At 38.9% G+C, this 19,737-nt stretch overlaps 1 protein-coding gene across 1 annotated transcript in view; it reads left to right on the top strand.

Moving 5' to 3' along the window:
• The window catches only part of KCNH5 (potassium voltage-gated channel subfamily H member 5), a 383,851-nt gene that overhangs the window by 13,410 nt on the left and 350,704 nt on the right, over nt 1-19,737 (top strand). Inside the window, exon 2 of the mRNA NM_001192989.1 lies at nt 18,414-18,537. Within this exon, the coding sequence (NP_001179918.1) occupies nt 18,414-18,537 (124 nt within the window). The remainder of the gene's footprint in view (nt 1-18,413; nt 18,538-19,737) is intronic.

Genomic DNA, 19,737 nt, shown 5'->3' with positions numbered 1-19,737 from the left:
CATTTTTTTAGGATTTGAAATAGCTCAGCTGGAATTCCATCATCTCCACTAGCTTTGTTTGCAGCAAAGCTTGCTAAGGCCCACTCGACTTCACACTCCAGGATATCTGGCTCTACGTGAGTGACCGACAACACCGTTGTGATTATCTGGGTGATTAGGACCTTTTTTGTACAGTTCTGTGTATTCTTGCCGCCTTTTCTTAATCTCTTCTGCTTCTATTAGGTCCTTGCCATTTCTGTTCTTTATTGTGCCCATCCTTGCATGAAATGTTCCCTTGGTATCTACAATTTTCTTAAAGAGATCTCTAGTCTTTCCTATTCTATTGTTTTCCTCTGTTTTGTTGCATTGTTCACTTAAGAAGACTTTCTTATCTCTCCTTGCTTTTCTCTGGAATTCTGCATCCAGTTGGGTATATCTTTCCCTTTCTCCTTTGCCTTTCATTTCTCTTCTTTCCTAAGCTATTTATAAAGCCTCCTCAGACAACCACTTTGCCTTCTTGTATTTCTTTTTCTTGGGAATGGTTTTGGTCACCACTTCCTATGCAGTGTTATGAATCTCTGTCCATAGTTCTTCAGGCACTCTGTCTACCAGATCTAATCCCTTGAATCTGTTTGTCACCTCCACTGTGTAATCACAAAGGATTTGATTTAGGTCATACCCCAATGGCTTTATTCAATTTGAGCCTGAATTTTGCAAAAGGATGAATTTCAATAAGTGATGAATTGGATGGCACGAATGAAGAGGTGTGAAGCATGGGGTTTTGGCTCAAGCACCTGGGAATATATGGAGGTAGGGATGGAGATGGGGAAAACTGAGATGGAGAAAACTGGAAGATTACTAGGTATAGTGTGAAGCTCTAGATATCACCTGCATTATCACTTTGCCTTCTAGCTCCCTTTTCATTCCTTGGAAGAAAATAATGCAGCCGAAGAGAGCTTTGCTCAGTGTGATTGTGTGCAGAAGTGATTTCTGTATTCTTCTTCCAGAGGTTCAGAAAAAGAGTATCAGGTAATTAACCTGATCAGTCTGGTTGTTTTGTGGATTAGAAACATGTAGCTTCAGATTTTAATAGGAGGCCGGCTCACATGAGAGACAAAATTCTGAGGGGTATGTATGTATGTTTCTTAAGTGGGTTTTTAAAATTGAAGTAAGTATAGTTGATTTATAATATTATATTAATTTCAGAAGTATAACAATGATTTAAAATTTTTGTAGATTATACTACATTTAAAGTTATGATGAAATATTGGCTATACTCTCTGTGCTGTACAATATAACTTGTAGCTTATTTATTTTATACAGTATCAATAGTTTGTAGGTCAGTCTCCTATCCCTATCTTGTCCCTACTCCCTTCTCTAACCAAAATTCTAAATCAAATGTAACTTTATAATGAATATTTGACAGTCAGTAGCTCAGCTGGTGAAAAATCTGCCTGCAATGCATGAGACTCAGTTCGATTCTTGGGGCAGGAAGATCCGCTGGAGAAGGGATAGGCTACCCACTCCAGTATTCTTGGGCTTCCCCGGGTGGCTCGGATGGTAAAGAATCCATCTGCAATGCAGGAGACCTTTCAATTTCACTTTTCAGTGTTGAAATACCCTTTTCAATCCCTTTTAGAAAACATTAGTGATTGGTTCATGAATTTCATTGTGTTGCTTTCAAGCTCCAAATTTCCCTTCTTGGCCACTGATTTTTGGAATTTGAATTCTTTTGCTCTTTGAATCAGAGGATTGTGGAGGGCGGGGTAATACTTGGAGCTGTGAGAGTCTACACTCCAGTCCTTCCCTTCCAGTGCTCACTTTGTGGGTTTAACCTCTGTTGGAGGAGCTCTATGCCAGGGTTTTAGGGCTTTCAGAATAAGAGTAATGACTTCTAGGTGATGTGCTTCTCCAAGGCTAGGACTAAATGAATATAATCAGAAGGAGAATCTGGTTGACTTTCCTCGGAAGCAGCTCTAGATCTTGGGAAAAGTATAAATTTGTGAGCAAGTTTTATTCAGTGTTTCTGGCTTCTTTTTGTGAAGACCTTTCCTTTCCTACCTCCACTGCCGGTCTTCTCTCTTCCTCAGGACTCTATAGAATTCCTTTGTGTCTTGTAAAAGCAGAAGTGTTAGTCTCTCCGTTGTGTCCGACTCTGCAATCTCATGGACTGGGACCCACCAGGCTCCTCTGTCCATGGAATCTCCAGGCAAGAATACTGGAGTGGGTGGCCATCCCCTTCTCCAGGGGATCTTCATGACCCAGGGATCAAACTCTGGTCTCCTGCATTATGGTAGCACTTGTTAAAATATCTGAAAATTTCTCTGTGCTTGTATGGTGAAATACTTCTCTCTAGGGTAATTTGCATAAAAATGATGAGAGGAAGAGAGAGAGGTTTAACACCTCAACAGGTGTTCCATACTTTCATTGTTTATGAAATTTCTGGATCAGAAAAGGGTGTAGTTTTCATTAAAAACAAAATAAATGAAACAAAAACCTCAATAAGTATCTAATCATGCCAGACACAGCTAATGTTGCAGTAGAGGAAAGGCATCATTTTCCTAGGAAGGGGAGAAACATCTAATATGCTTTTATATTGTTTTCATTGACTGAATATAACCTTTCTTCTTCCAGAAACTTCTGTCAGCAAAATTATTGACCTCATGGTTTGTACACGATCTCCTTTAGGAATGGGATTAATGTGTAGTGGTGTTAAATTGAATGTCATTATTTTCCTTGTTGTCTGAAGAAATAGGCCTGTAAAGAGGAAGGGCTTCCTTTATATTACATGAAAACAAAAGTTTAAACAGCAGTTCAGAAATATAATGGCGGAAGAGAAAGTCTTAGATAGTGAGACCTAATTCTATCTTTCTCCCCCACTAAATTCCCTTTACCCGTGTTTGCCAAGTTTTCTAACGCCCCTGGCCGGTTTTCCTATCCTTAAAAGTAAGGAAAGGATGCACAAGATGAGTGTATTCATGAGCTTGAGGAATCACCTGATGACCTCACTAAAAAGCAGATTCTGATGCATTCGCTGTGTGGGTCCCAGATTCTGCATTGCTCAGAAACTCCCAGGTGATACTGGTCCACACTTTGAGTAGCAAGGTATGAGAGCAAAGTTTTCCAAACCTGACAGCCTGAGGCTGACCTTTGTGGCTGTATTTTTGTGTGGCTGCCAACATTTAGGGCTTATTGAAGTAGATCAGGGCTTCTCCACCCTGGCTACATGTTATATCACTTGAGAAGATTTAAATATTGATACTTATGCCTGTTTCTCACTCCAGATGCATGAAAATCACTCTTTTGAGAGGTGGAGTCGCACGAGTAACTCCTGTGATCCCCTTCAATTCTCCTCAACCTCCATCCCAATCAAATGAATAGTCAAAATTGAGAAACACTCATAAAGATCCTGGTGGTCTTGTGATTTAGTTTTTGACCGTCCAAGCCTTGAGGAAAAAGTGTTTCACTTCATGTCCATCTCTGGGAGGATATTGGATGGTCTTGGAAAAAATACAATGAAATGTTTTTGAGCCCCAGACTCTTGCAGAGATCTGTTTGAGAATCTGTTCTTGTGTGGGATTATTGCTTCTGAAATGTTTTACTGGACTACTACCATCTGTGACAGAAAATTACCCAATTCTTAGATGCCTCAATAGAAACATATGTGTGTTTAAAACATTTGGACATGATTGTTGCTAAATCACGTGGCTTATAACCAACAAAAATTTATTTCTCACCGTTCTGTGGTCTGCAAAGCCATGGTCAGGGTGCCAGCATTGTCAGATTCTGGTGAGAGTGCTCTTCCTGGTTGTAGACTGCTGACTTCTCATTGTATCTTCCTCATATGATTGGAAGCCAAGCAGAGGGAGCAAGCTCCCATGTCATTATAAGTGTCCTAATCCCAGTCATGATGGGCTCCATCCTCATGACCTCATTGAATCCTATCAAATCCCAAAGTCCCACCTCCTAAATACCATCACATGAGGAGTAAGGTTTCAACGTATCAGTTTTGGGAGAAGGCATACATTCATTCCATAATAATCAAGATTGTGATGGTCACTCAGAATTATGGGCAATTTCTTTAATGGCTTTGTGTTTTCAAAACTTCTGAGGTGGTCTTGCTTTCAAGATTTGCAACTATCTCCTTTGCAAAAGATGTTATCCTTCAGTAACCAGATTGCTTTTCCCTGCCATGTTTTAAAGCCAAAGGGAATTAAAATTTCCTGGAAGCAATTTTAATTACTCTGCTATCTTGTTCTTAATATTTGTTAATAATACCAGATTTCACATTTACTGCAATAATAATTTTCATGACTATAGGGAAATGAAGCAGTTGTGTGAATATTTCATATATACATACTGAATTTCAACAAACAGATCAGTTTCCAAAAGAAACTCCTGGACTATTTATTTAATACTTAGTAATTTCCATTTAATTTAGCTTTTAAAATAAAAAAAAGTCTGTCTTTATCTTTCTTTCCCACTTTCTCCTAATATTTTATTTTGTAGTTTAGCTCTTAGTATAATTTTATAGGTTTTGGTTTGCAGGGTCAACATTTAAATTTTTATTTTTCCTAGGGTATTTGTTTATACACACACACAGAGCGCTTACACAGAAAGCTCTCTCTGCGTATATAATACAGTTGTAAAAGAATCTTGTACACAATAAACAATACTAGTTTATAGGTAATTTTTACTCCAGTGGTTAGCTTATAAAGATTTTGCTCATATTATTCTAATCTCCATAAACTACCCAGAGTGGTAGGCATTGTTATAAGGAAACCAATAACCTAACTAAAATTCCCCAGGTTTTTCACAGTAGTTCCCTTGGTTGTATTGAGACAATCCAAGTGTTGGCAGAAAATTTGTGGAAAGGGCTTCTAGTGATAATTAAAAAAAACAATTTTTTAAATTGGAGTATAGTTGCTTTACAATGTTGTGTTAATTTCTGCTGTACAGGAAAGTGAACCAGCTATATGTATGCACACATCCTCTTTTTTAGATTTCCTTCCTATTTAGGTCACCACAGAGCTTTGAGTAGTTTGGTGATAATTTGTAATGAAAATTTACTAGTTGATGACTTGTTATATGAAGGACCTAGCACTGTGGTTAATTTTCTCAGTTCAGTTGCTCAGTCGTGTCTGACTTTTTGCAACCCCATGAATCACAGCATGCCAGGCTTCCCTGTCCATCACCAACTCCTGGAGTCTACCCAAACCCATGTCCATTGAGTCGGTGATGCCATCCAACTATCTCATCCTCTGTCACCCCCTTCTCCTCCTGCCCTCAATCTTTCCCAGCATCAGGGTCTTTTCAAATGAGTCAGTTCTTCACATCAGGTGGCATTGGAGTATTGGAGTTTCAGCTTCAACATCAGACCTTCCAATGAACACCCAGGACTGATCTTTAGGATGGACTGGTTGGATCTCCTTGCAGTCCAAGTGACTCTGAAGAGTCTTCTCCAACACCACAGTTCAAAAGCATCGATTCTTTAGCGCTCAGCTTTCTCTATAGTCCAACTCTCACATCCATACATGACCACTGGAAAAACTATAGCCTTGACTAGATGGACCTTTGTTGACAAATTAGTGTGTCTGCTTTTTAATATGCTGTCTAGGTTGGTCATAACTTTCCTTCCAAGGAGTAAGCGTCTTTTAATTTCATGGCTGCATATACCATCTGCAGTGATTTTGGAGCCCAGAAAAATAAAGTCAGCCACTGTTTCCACTGTTTCCCCATCTAGTTCCCATGAAGTGATGGGACCAAATGCCAGGATCTTAGTTTTCTGAATGTTGAGTTTTAAGCCAACTTTTTCACTTTCTTCTTTCACTTTCATCAAGAGTCTCTTTAGTTCTTCTTCACTTTCTGCCATAAGGGTGGTGTCATCTGCATATCTGAGCTTATTGATATTTCTTCTGGCAATCTTGATTCCAGCTTGTGCTTCCTCCAGCCCAGCGTTTCTCATGATGTACTCTGCATATACGTTAAATAAGCAGGGTGATAATATACAGCCTTGACGTACTCCTTTTCCGATTTGGAACCAGTCTGTTGTTCCATGTCCAGTTCTAACTGTTGCTTCCTGACCTGCATACAGGTTTCTCAAGAGGCAGGTCAGGTGGTCCTGTATTCCCATCTCTTTCAGAATTTTCCACAGTTTATTGTGATCCACACAGTCAAAGGCTTTGGCATAGTCAATTCTCAGTTAGGCTTTATAAAATATTCAGAAATGGTAGAAGCAGTTCTTATGTTTGCCTTCCTAAACTCAGAGCACATATTGCTAGCATGTCATCATTAAGACCTTGAGGTAAGAGCTGGTGAGCACACAGTTTAGTTACTTTGCTCTCTGTTGGTCTAAATTAATGGAATCAAACTCCAAGCATAAAGATGAATGGAGAGCATATTTCTTTGACTGTTTTTTTTAAACTTTAAACTCAGTACAAGCAAATATTCTAGTATGTACCTAGCAAATATCTGGATTGTCCATATTCTATATTAATTGTTAAAATTAAGTATAATTATTTTAAAAATAAGATTGAAGTCAGGCAATATTTCAACAACTCACTTTTTAAAAAGGTTCATTTTTAATTGGAGGATAATTACTTTACAATATTGTGTTGGCTTCTGCCATACAACAACGTGAATCAGCCATAAGTATACATATGGTCTCTCCTTCTTGAAGCCCCCTGTACCCCATCCCACCGCTCTAGGTTATCACAGAGTACTGCTTTGAGCTCCCTGTGTTATACATCAGCTTTCCATTAGCTGTCATTTTACATATGATAATGTATATTTTTCAGTGCTACTCTCTTGGTTCATCCCACCCTCTCCTTCCCCCATGGTGTCCAAAGTCTGTTCTCTATGTCTGCATCTCTATTCTTGCCCTACAAATAGGTACATCAGTACCGTTTTTCTAGATTCCATAAATGTGCATCAATATATGATATTTTAAGAAGTTGTGGTACATATATGTATAGTGGAATATTACTCAGCCATAAAAAGGAATGTATTTGAGTCAGTTCTAGTGAGGTAGATGAACCCAAAGCCTGTTAAACAGAGTGAAACAGCTTGCTTTTGATTCCAACTTCTGTATTCTTTTCCCCAAACCACTCTGCCTTCAAGCTAATATAAGAATTAGTCTTCCTTGGTGTGAATTGTTTTAAGACTTACCTTTCATTCCTAGTCATATTTCCCATAGAAAAGGTTTAAATTTGCAAATATCTCAGTCGAGAATTGGGATTTAAGGAGCTTTGTGATTCCTGCTTCTTCGTGAGTCTCTCACTCATCGCTGGGTGGAGTTACATGTGATGTATGGTCCAAGACCTGGCACAGAGCAAGGGCTCTACTCCTGGCTTCTTTTGTTATTAATTTTGTTATACAGTAATACTAGGTTAGCAGTGAAATAACATATCAACAGCAAGTGGATCATGACAGCTGGGCCCTGCTGAGCCAGAGTCTTCATTTCCCATGTGGGACTGTTGAAAGTGGTATGTTGGGGCAGGCTAATATTTTTAATAACTGACTTAACTAGGGACAGTAAGAAATTCTGTTCTAAATCTTAAAAAATGTCTTGAAAACAAGTCTATTTATGAGAGAGGCTGATGTGCAAGACCTTTGGAGATAGTTTGAAGCAGGTTTTTAAAACCATAAGATATGACTCTTCACAGGGCATAGATCGATTTAATGGGTCTTGACTGGCGCACTAAAAGATTGAAACAGAACAGAAATGGAGTACATCTTGTACAGAAAGCATTTTCTGAGAAATATTTTCAGTTGTGTATACACGTGTGCATGTGTGTAAACACTGAATCACTATGTAAAATTTATTTCTTACTATGAGCTTTAATTAAACAAAATTGAAAAACACTGATTTGGATAGTTTCTGGGGAAAGAAAGCCCTTTACTGTGTATGGTCCTTCTGTTTTAGAACTGTGGAATTCCCTTTCCTGGGATACTGGGCAATTCCTCTAATCAAAAAAGTAATTACTGTATTGGGGCTTTGTATGCACAGTAGGCATAAAATGTATAATTCTGAGGACTATATCATCCATATGAAAAGACAAAAATTACCATAGATGAAAGCATACAGGAGGTATTTAGGAAGGTACTTCACACTAAATTTAATGATATTAATTGTATAAAGAGATCCCTGTAAGAATCTATGAATGTATCTGTTTATTGATATAGTCAGGGCTTCCCAGGTGGAGCAGTGGTAAAGAATTTGCCTGCAGTGCAGGAGATACAGGCTCAATCCCTGGGTCAGGAAGTTTCCCTGGAGAAGGACATGGCAACCCACTCTAGTATTCTTGCCTGGGAAATCCCATAGACAGAGGAACCTGGTGGGTTACCATCCACAGGGTTGCAAAAGCATTAGACACAATCTAGCAACTAAAACAACAACAAAAACATTGATATAGTCACTCAATTAGCAAGCATATATTATATGCCAGGCACTGTATTAGGTATTGGAGGGTCAAATAGGACCTTACAGCTCACCAGGAAGGTATGTGTTAATCATGTCATGACACAGATGGGTATAAAATTGCAACCTCGATAAGGGCTGTGATGGAGAGGTACATTGTGTCTAAAATTATTAGGGATGACCTGATCCAAAGGTCAGGGAAAGGTTCACTAGGGTCATGACAATTGAGTTAAGGTCTAAATAAATGTTGATTTCAACTAGATACAGAGGGAAATGAATGATGTTTAGATAGAGAGAATGTCAAGTTAAAAGGTCTCCTGTGATGGAAGAGGATGAAGCTTACAAGAGAAAGGGAAAGTCACTGTGGCTATCATGCTCAGGGCAAGGGGCAGAATGCTGAGAGCTGAGGCGTGACAGACTTTGAGGTCATTATAGACCATGGATACGTTGGAGGGTTCTGATAAGTTACTGATGGATGTTACAGCAGGAAGGGGACATGATCTGGTTTGAATTTTGAAAAGACCTGTTTGGCTTCAGTGTGGATAATCATTGAAAGAGTCCTCAGTGATTCTTTCATTGAGAGGGTCTGAGTAAACAGATTAGATAGATCTTGGCATGCTCTAGGGGAGAGATGATGGAAGCTTGGAATTGGAAGATGATGATGAGGATCTAGAGACATGGTGAGATTTGAAAGGGTTTTAGGAGATAGAATTAATAGGATTTGGTAATACATTAGATATAAGCGTAATCAGAAGGATCTTGAAAGATGGCTCCCAGATTTCTGGCTACATAATTGCATTGTTGTTGTTGTGCAGTTGCTGAGTCATATCTGACTCTTTGCGACCCCAGGGACTGCAGCATGCCAGGCTTCCCTGTTTCACCAACCCCACGGAATCTCCTCAAACTAATGTCCACTGAGTTGGTAATGCCATCCAACCATCTCATCCTCTGTCACCCCCTTTTCCTCCTGCCCTCAATCTTTCCCAGCACTAGGGTCTTTTCCAATGAGTCGGCTCTTCACATCAGGTGGCCAAAGTATTGGAGATTCATAATTGCATAATTCCTCTAAAACAGGGAACACTGGGAGAATATCTGACCTGGGGGAATGACAGGTCATATACATGTTACTGAGGTACATTTAAGCTATCTAAGAGGAGAGGTCAACCTGGGTATAAAGATCTAGAGTTTATAGAAGAGGTCTGGTCTGGTGATATAATACAGTTATAAGTTACTGAATCTATGGAGATAGATGAAAGCATAAGAGAAGTGGACATGAAGGAACTTGAATATATACTCACTGGATAAAGAGTGTTGAGCCTGCAAAGAAGAGGAGGAGTATACAGAGAATCAGGGAAATTTTTTTTTTTTTTTTTTTTTTATGAAAGCTAAGGATTGAGACATTTTTAAGGAGGGAGTGGTTACCAGTGCTTCTGAATTAAGTGAAAAGAGCAAAAAATGTCCTTTGGATTCAAGTGACATGAGAAGTAATGAAAGGTTGTTGTTGAACGAAAAGACTCCGGGATTCTTGGCCCCCAGAGGAGAAGAATTCAATCTGGGGCCAGAGACGAGGCTTGATTGCTCAGAGCTTTTGTGTAATAAAGTTTTATTACAGTATAAAGGAGATAAAGAAAGCTTCTGACATAGGCATCAGAAGCGGGCAGAAAGAGTACCCTCCTGCTAGTCTTCAGCTGGATGTTATATAGTCACTGCTGCTGCTGCTGCTGCTAAGTCGCTTCAGTTGTGTCCGACTCTATGCGACCCCATAGACGGCCTCCCATCAGGCTCCCCCATCCCTGGGATTCTCCAGGCAAGAACACCGGAGTGGGTTGCCATTTCCTTCTCCAATGCATGAAAGTGAAAAGTGAAAGTGAAGTTGCTCAGTGGTGTCCGACTCTTAGCGACCTCATGGACTGCAGCCTACCAGGCTCCCCGTCCATGGGATTTTCCAGGCAAGAGTGCTGGAGTGGGGGTGCCATTGCCTTCTCCTATATAGTCACTAGCAGTCTGTTAATGAAAGAAAGGAATGTCTTAAAACTCAGAATGGCACCAGGCCCCTCACCCATAAGATGCATTTTGGGATAATCTTGGTACCACATGGTTCATCCTGGGCCATAAATTGATTAACTTGAATCTTGTAGAAGGACAGATTACTATACAAATAATTTCGTTTACACAGATTCAGTTTAGTTCAGTTGCTCAGTCGTGTCTGACTTTTTGCGACCCCAGGAATCACAGCACGCCAGGACTCCCTGTCCATCACCAACTCCCAGAGTTCACTCAGACTCATGTCCATCGAGTCAGTGATGCCATCCAGCCATCTCATCCTCTGTTGTCCCCTTCTCCTCCTGCCCCCAATCCCTCCCAGCATCAGAGTCTTTTCCAATGAGTCAACTCTTGCATGAGGTGGCCAAAGTACTGGAGTTTCAGCTTTAGCATCATTCCTTCCAAAGAAATCCCAGGGCTGATCTCCTTCAGAATGGACTGGTTGGATCTCCTTGCAGTCCAAGGGACTCTCAAGAGTCTTCTCCAACACTACAGTTCAAAAGCATCAATTCTTTGGCGCTCAGCTTTCTTCACAGTCCAACTCTCACATCCATACATGACCACTGGAAAAACCACAGCCTTGACTAGATGGACCTTTGTTGGCAAAGTAATGTCTCTGCTTTTGAATATGCTCTCTAGGTTGGTCATAACTTTTTTTTCCAAGGAGTAAGCATATTTTAATTTCATGGCTGCAGTCACCATTTGCAGTGATTTTTGAGCCCCCCCAAAATAAAGTCTGACACTGTTTCCACTGTTTCCCCATCTATTTGCCATGAAGTGATGGGACCAGATGCCATGATCTTCGTTTTCTGAATGTTGAGCTTTAAGCCAACTTTTTCACTCTCCACTTTCACTTTCATCAGGAGATTACATAGATTAGGGGAACAATATCTGAGTATAACATACTGTTTTGTCAAGTAGGTTCTGAGCCATGAGGCAGAACCGACTTGAAGACAGAGTTTGGGGTAAATGCATAGCACATTAGCATAGCTTAAGACAAATATTTCCATAAGAAAAATGCATTGGTTATCTCAAGGTTTGAGAATAGTTAACTTCAGGTGAAACCAGGTGTCATTATAGCAACACAGTATTTTAAGAGAAACCTCCTTTTAAATTTGTATAGAGAAGGAAAAAAATATTGCTAGTTTGTTTCCTCCTGCCCCTTAAGAGAGATAAAAATTTCTGACACTTGCAGACTATTTCCTCCGTTTGGCCTTGCTACCTGTTACCCTCTCAGTAATTGGTGACCTAGGCTGTCTTTGAGTGGTGAGGACATAGCCAGATAGAAGTGAGTTGAGTGAACAGGAGCTGAGAAGAAAGAGCCCGTGAGAACAGACAACTTTTATGGAAAGTTTGTCCTGTGAAGGTTTGGGCACATATACTGATAGCCAGAAAATGTGGGTTGACTGGTAACCACTAACTGTGCCATAGAGAATGGATAGTTGAACTGGTTTTTAAACATTTTGATAGGCAAAGGGATAGAGAAAAAGTATTTCATGTGGACAGAGGGCATCGTGGATGCTTATCTTTTGGTGACATAATGAGGAAAACTGACATAAAGTATGGTCTTTAGGAGTAATGAGAAATATGTTTGTACAGGCAGAGAGGCTGAAGCTTATTTCAGAGGACTTTGTAAGTCTGGAATAGGACCCAACGATATAAGCAGTTGTGAGATTTGATATGAATGAAGAGTAGTAGGAAGGAGGCAGGGTTTGAGGGAGGACAAATGAATGTTAGTTTGAAAATCATCCTGAACGTCAGGATGAGTTGAGACAGGGAGACCTTGTATAACAAGCTGTATGCACTGCCACAGCTAACCTAGTCATGAAGTGGGGAGCATGTGAATTAGGATAAACTGTCTAGGACTGGCCTGGGCTAAAAGGGGAAAGAGGTTAATTTTAGGTGATCGTATTACAAGTCTTTATAATTGATGCTATATATAAATGAAAATATTATATATTTGTAGAAGAATTTATATTTTATGAAGCATGTATATAGAAATAAGCTTATTTTAGTCTCTAATCACTGTATGTATCAGAGAAAGGTAGTATTACCATTCTTACAGCTGCTGCTGCTGCTGCTAAGTCACTTCAGTCGTGTCTGACTCTGTGCGACCCCATAGACGGCAGCCCACCGGGCTCCCCCATCCCTGGGATTCTCCAGGCAAGAGCACTGGAGTGGGTTGCCATTTCCTTCTCCAATGCATCAAAGTGAAAAGTGAAAGTGAAGTCGCTCTGCTAGAGGACAGCTTACATGACGCTGGTGCCTAAAACGTGTGATCCTCTGGCCCTTTGTGCTCCTTGTGTTTTCTTTGAACTTTGAGGTCTACTTTATTTGAAGTGAAAGATACAGATCTTGGGTTCAGTTCAATTAGTTTTGACAAATGTATGTATATACCTCAATTATTTATATCTCTATAAAGAGAAAACGACCTTCTCCATAACGTTCTTTTTGCATCTTTCCTGTCAGTCCCTCTTCCATCTGCCTCCCTCAGGAATCATTGCTCTGATCCCTATCACCATATATTAACCTGACAATATTTAAACTTCATTTGAATGAAATCATAGTTTCTGACTTCTTTTAGTCATCATAATGTTTTTCAGATGAATTTGCAGTGTTCCAATCTATCAGTATGGAGAAGGAGGGAAAACACATGTGTATGTCACTTCAGTTGTGTCCAACTCTTTGCAACCCCATGGACCATTGCTGGCCAGGTTCCTTTGTCCATGGGATCCTCCAGGCAGGAGTACTGGAGTGGCTTGCCATGCTGTCCTCCAGGGGATCTTCTTGACCCAGGGATCAAACCCATGTTTCTTATGTCTCCTGCATTGGCAGGCAGGTTCTTTACCACTAGCTCCACATAATGTTTTTCAGATTAATTTTTATTGTTGCAATCTACCAGTAATTTCATCATGAGAAACGCTGGGCTGGATGAAGCACAGGCTGGAATCAAGATTGCAGGGAGAAATATCAATAACCTCAGATATGCAAATGACATCACACTTATGGCAGAAAGTGAAGAGGAACTAAAGAGCCTCTTGATGAAGTGAAAGAGGAGAGTGAAAAAGTTGGCTTAAAGCTCAACATTCAGAAAACTAAGATCATGGCATCTGGTCCCATCACTTCATGGCAAATAGATGGGGAAACAGTGGGAACAGTGGCTGACTTTATTTTTCTGGGCTCCAAAATCACTGCAGATGGTAATTGCAGCCATGAAATTAAAGACACTTAACTCCTTGGAAGGAAAGTTATGACCAACCTAGACAGCATATTAAAAAGCAGAGACATTACTTTGTCAACAAAGGTCTGTCTAGACAAGGCTATGGTTCTTCCAGTGGTCATGTATGGATGTGAGAGTTGGACTATAAAGGAAGCTGAGTGCTGAAGAATTGATGCTTTTGAACTGTGGTGTTGGAGAAGACTCTTGAGAGTCGCTTGGACTGCAAGGAGAGCCAACCAGTCCATCCTAAAGGAGATCAGTCCTGGGTGTTCATTGGAAGGACTGATGGTTGAAGCTGAAACTCCAATATTTTGGCCACCTGATGCGAAGAGCTGACTCATTTGAAAACACCCTGATGCTGGGAAAGATTGAGGGCAGGCAGAGAAGGGGATGACAGAGGGTGAGATGGTTGGATGGCATCACTGACTCAATGGACATGAGTTTGGGTGGATTCCATGAGTTGTTGATGGACAGGGAGGCCTGGCGTGCTGCAGTCTTTGGGGTTACAAAGAGTCGGACATGACTGAGTGACTAAAGTGAAGCATGATCAGTAATTCATTCCATTGTACAGCTGGGTAGTGTCTTGTAGGAATATACCACCATTTTTAATCCATTCTTTTGTTGATGGACATTTGCATTGTTTTCAATTTTTGGCTATTATGAATAAATCTGATGTGAACAATTTTCAAGTCTTTTTATTAACATATATTTTCGTTTCACTTGAGTAAATCCTTCATAGTTGAATATTTAACTTTACTTGAAACTGTTTTCCAAAGTGATCATACGATTTTATATTCTCATTAGCATTTTATAAAGAATTTCAGTTTTTCCACATTTTTGTCAACATTTTGTATCATTAGCCTTTATAACCACTCTAGTGGTTGAGCAGAGATATATCATTGTGTTTTTAGTTTGTATTCCCCTAATGCATGATGATGGTGAACATCTTATTCTTGTGCTATTGTCCATTGTATGTCTTCTCCTGTGAAATGTCTGTTCAAGTCATTTGCTCATTTTGTTAATTGGGTCATTTGCCCTCTGGTAGGATTTTTAGGACCTGTTTTGGATACAATTTGTCTTGGTATCAGCATGTGAATATTTTCTCTCAGTATGTGGATTTCCTTTTCATTTACTTGACAGTATCCTTGAATGAGCAGTTGATTTTAATTTTGATAATGTCTAATTTATTTATTCTGGTAGCTCAATAGTAAAGAATCTGCCTGCAATGTAGGAGATGTGGGTTTAACCCTTGGGTTGGGGAGATACTCTGGAGAAGAAAATGGTAACCCATTCCAGTATTCTTGCTTGGGAAATCCCATGCAGAGAAGAGGCTGGTGGGCTTCAGTCCATGGGATCACAAAAGAGTTGGGCATGACTTAGCCACTAAAAACAATAATTTATTTATCAGCACTTTATTTTATGGTGATTAAGAGTCTTGAGCTTCCTAGGTTGCGCAAGTGGTAAAGAATCTGCTTGCCAATGCAGAAGACTCAAGAGACACAGGTTTGATCCCTGGATTGGGAAGATCCCCTGGTATTCTTGCTCCAGTATTTTTACCAGGAAAATTCCATGGACAGAGGGACCTGGGGTTGCAAACAGTTGGATGTGATGGAGTGTGCACATTCACACACACACAGACACACACGCACCCCCTGAAAGAGTCTTAGAAATTTCTGTCTCCTCAAGTTGCAAAGATCTCCTATGTTTTCTTTTTAGTTTTCACTCTTGTATTTGGGTCTATGACCTGTTTTAAATTACTTTTCTGTGTGTGGCATGAGGTAGGGGTCATGTTTCAATTTTGCTTTTGTGGATAGCCAGTTGTTTTAGCATAGTTCATTGAAGTTGTTTTTATTAATGAAATTGCCTTAGCATCTGCTAAAAATCAGTTGACCGTATACATGTGTATCTCTGAACTCTTTAATCTGTTTCGTCAATCTATTTGTCCTCACTCCAATTTCATACTATATTAATTACCGTAGCTGTATAGTTCTACAACTTGGTTCTTCTTTTTCAGAATTTATTTTGGTTTTTTTTTTGTAATTTGCATTTTCATATTTTATAATTATTTTGTCAGTTACTTCAGAAAAGCCTGTTGGTAATTTAATTGGAACTGTTTACATCTGTAGACTAATTTGAAGAGAATTGAAGTCTTAAAATATCTAGTCTTTCAGTTCTTTCACATGGCAGTCCATTTGTTGAAGCCATTTGAGAGCAGCCTTTTTTAGTTTTAACTCTAGAGGTCTTGCATGCATCTTATTAAATTTATTTCTTAGTACTTTATATTTTTTGATATCATTCTAAGTAAAATTGCTTTTCATTTTACAATTTAAGGTTAGTTAATGGAAATAAAATATACTTTTATATTGACTTTATATCTGGTAACCTTGCTAAATTCACTTAATAATTTTAGATATTATTTTGAATATACCTTAGGATTTTCTATGTAAACAGTCATATCATCTGCAAATAGATAAAATTTGCATTTATCTTTTTCACATTTATATCTCTGGTATTTTTTATTTTTCTTTCTTTTCTTTTTATTTCATTATTTGTAAATCCAATAAAATATTGAGTATATATCATTGACTTTTTCCTAATTTTGGGGGAAAAATGTTCAATATTTTAGCTTTAAAAATGATGTTAGCTATGGATTTTTTAGTAGGTCTCCTCTATCAGTTTGAAGAAGTTTTCTTTTATTCTTAGTTTGTTCAGATCTTTTAATCATGAATAAGTATGAATTTTGTCAAATGCTTTTTTCTGCATTTATTGAAATGTAATCATATGGCTTTTTTCTTTTATTTGGTTGATGGATTACCTTGGTTGATTTTATAATGATACATCAAATTATGTTCATGAGATAAACCCCACTTGGTTATGATCTATTTTCTTTTTATGTACTGCTAGATTCTACTTGCCATTATTTTCTTCTGGATTTTTACAAATACATTCATAACATCTATTGGTCAGTAATTCTTTCTTTAATAGTTCATTTTTCTTTGAATGTTTTTTATTTCACTCATTAACATTCCAATGTTTATTTTCTCCTATTTAATTTTGGTTTAATAGCTATTACTTTTCTAGTTTTTTTCCATGTAAAAGTTTAGATCATTGATTTTAAACTTTTCATTAAAAATAAAGTTTTAAAAGGAGAAATTTCTCCCTAAGCACTGCTTTAAATATATACCACAAACTTATTATCATCCAATTAAAAATATCTTCTATATTTCTTTTAATTCTACTTTGACCCAGTGGTTTAGAAATGAATTGGATAACATCCAAATGCTTTAGATTTTTCTAGATAATTAAAAGATGACTTTTGATTAAATTAATTTGAGGTCAGAAAATATGTCAGTTCAGTTGCTCAGTCGTATCTGACTCTTTGAGACCCCATGGAATGTAGAATGCCAAATTTCCCTATCATCAAACTTCCAGAGCTTGTTCAAACTCATGTCCAATGAGTCAGTGATGCCATACAACCATCTTATCCTCTGTTGTTTCCTTTTCTCCTGCTTTCAGTCTTTCCCAGAATCAGGGTCTTTTCTAATGAATCAGTTCTTCACATCAGGTGGCCAGTGTATTGGAGCTTCAGCTTCAGCATCAGTCCTTCCAATGAATACTCAGGACTGATTTCCTTTAGGATTGACTGGTTTGATCTCCTTGTAGCATGTGGTTGAAAATAATGTCTTTGAATAATTTTATTTTAAAAAGAGCTTTAAAAATTTAAAGTTAGACTTCTGTAAATCAAGGAAATCAGTCCTGAATATTCATTGGAAGGACTGATGCTGAAGCTAAAACTCCAATACTTTGGCCACCTGATGCGAAGGACTGACTCCTTGGAAAAGACCCTGATGCTGAGAAAGATTGAAGGCAGGAGGAGAAGGAGACAACAGAGGATGAGATGGGTGGATGGCATCACCAACTCAATGGACATGAGTTTGAGTAAACTCCGGGAGCTGGGGATGGACAGGGAGTCCTGGCATGCTGCAGTCCATGGGGTCGCAAAGAGTTGGACACGACTGAGCAACTGAACTGAACTGAACTGAACTGAAATCAAGGAAAGGAAAGGAAAGGTTAGTCATTCAGTCATGTCTGATTCTTTGCAACCCCATGGACTGTGGCCCTCCAGGCTCCTCTGTTCATGGGATTCTCCAGGCAAGAATACTGGAGTGGATAGCCATTCCCTTCTCCAGGGGATCTTCCCGACCCAGGGATCGAACCCTGATCTCCCACATTGCAGTCAGATTCCTTACTATCTGAGCCACCAGGCAAGCCCTTCTGTAAATAAAACTGATGTACAAAGAATTTGTCCCATCATGTTAAAATTACATTACTACACTTTTTGGAGGAGTTATCCAAAGTTGCCTCTGCTTCTAAGTTTAATATTGTCAATTTGTGAAGAAGTGACTGTAACCTTAGTCTTAATAAACTGTTTTTAGCTTTAAACTGTGATTGTTATAGTCATTAACATTTAATATTAACCATACTTTATTTTCATAGCATAGTATTTACTTGAATGCAAGAGTATTGTAAACTAACTTCTTTTCAATGGAGTTTTTAGTTCATATGCAAATCTCGTACTTGTTGCAGATCTCACTTGCTGGTCATGCTATGCTAATAATAATTTCAAGGATATGTTTTATTATTTGTGCTTTAAAAACCACAGTTACATTTTTTTTATGAATTTGTGTTTTTAATTACTTGTACATGGTTAAATGATGCTAAAAAACTTCTCTTTTCTTTTTTCTTCTTTAGAATCGAGTTTCTTACTGGGAAATGCCCAGATTGTGGATTGGCCTGTAGTTTATAGTAATGACGGTTTTTGCAAACTCTCTGGGTATCATCGAGCTGACGTCATGCAGAAGAGTAGCACTTGCAGGTAGGTAAAAGAACAGCTCAGAAATGTTTTCTAAAGTTTAACTAAATGTTGAACGTGATTAAAAGACTTAAATTTAGACTCACTGTGATATCATGATTTGTGATAAGAAATACATATTTGGTCTTCCACCCAGTTCCTGGCACAGAGCTCCTCAATTCTTGGCTTTTCTTGTGATATGTTAATGAGGTAACTTTTGGAAAGCCCTTAGCTAACCTAAGGATGGGGTTGACTGCTAGAGAAATCAACCATGTGATTAGAAGCACAACTTTTCCCCAGTCTCCTGGAGAGGGGCTGGAGGTTGAATCAGTACCAGTGGCAATGATTTAATCAGTTGTGACTGTGTAAATGAAACTTCCATAAAAACTCAGAGGACAGGTTCAGAGACCTTCCAGTTGGGGCAACGTGTAGAAGAGCTGAGAGTAGCATATCTGGTAAGGGCATGGAATTCCCCTACCTTGCCTCTACATCTGTTCCATGTGTCTGTTTCTGAGTTATGTCCTTTTATGATAAACCAGAAGTCTGGTAAGTAAAATGTTTCTTTGAGCTCTGTGAGTTGCTCTAGCAAATTATTCAAACCAAAGGAAGAGGTCTTGGGAACCTCTGATTTATAACTGGTGCTGAAGTCTAAGGTTGGTATTATGGGAACCAATCTGGATTAGGTGGATCAAAAGCACAGCCAGCACCTAGGCTTGTGCTGATGCCTGAAGTCAGCGGGAGGGCAGTCATGTGGGACAGAACCCTCAATGTTCAACCTGCAGAATCTGATGCTGCCTCTGGATAGATAGTTGGAATTGGAATTCCAATTCCCCTCTCCCCCAGATTGGAATTGAGAACCTATTGACTCACATAAAACCTACAGGGCAAAAATTATATTAGAATATTAAGGAGATTAAATTGTCAGTAGAAATATATAGTTTAAGAGGCACTGGTGAGAGCTTTTGCTAAGAGAAGTATTTTTGCATAGCTGTGAATGTATCAATTCATTCAATAAATATTTTTTAATCACCCTCTGTGGGCCATGAACTATTCTATGTGCCAAGTGATCAGTGTTGTTGTTGTTCAGTTGCTCAGTCATGTCTGACTCTTTGTGACCCCATGGACTACAGCATGCCAGGCTTCCCTGTCCTTCACCATCTCCTGGAGCTTGCCCAAACTCATGTCCATCGAGTCGGTGATGTCATTCAACCATCTCTTCCTCTG

The sequence above is a fragment of the Bos taurus genome, chromosome 10 (assembly GCF_002263795.3).
Source record: "Bos taurus isolate L1 Dominette 01449 registration number 42190680 breed Hereford chromosome 10, ARS-UCD2.0, whole genome shotgun sequence".
NCBI classification, from domain to species: Eukaryota; Metazoa; Chordata; class Mammalia; order Artiodactyla; family Bovidae; genus Bos; species Bos taurus.
Note: the sequence above shows the minus strand (reverse complement) of the source record. Positions and strands in the feature narration are given on the sequence as shown.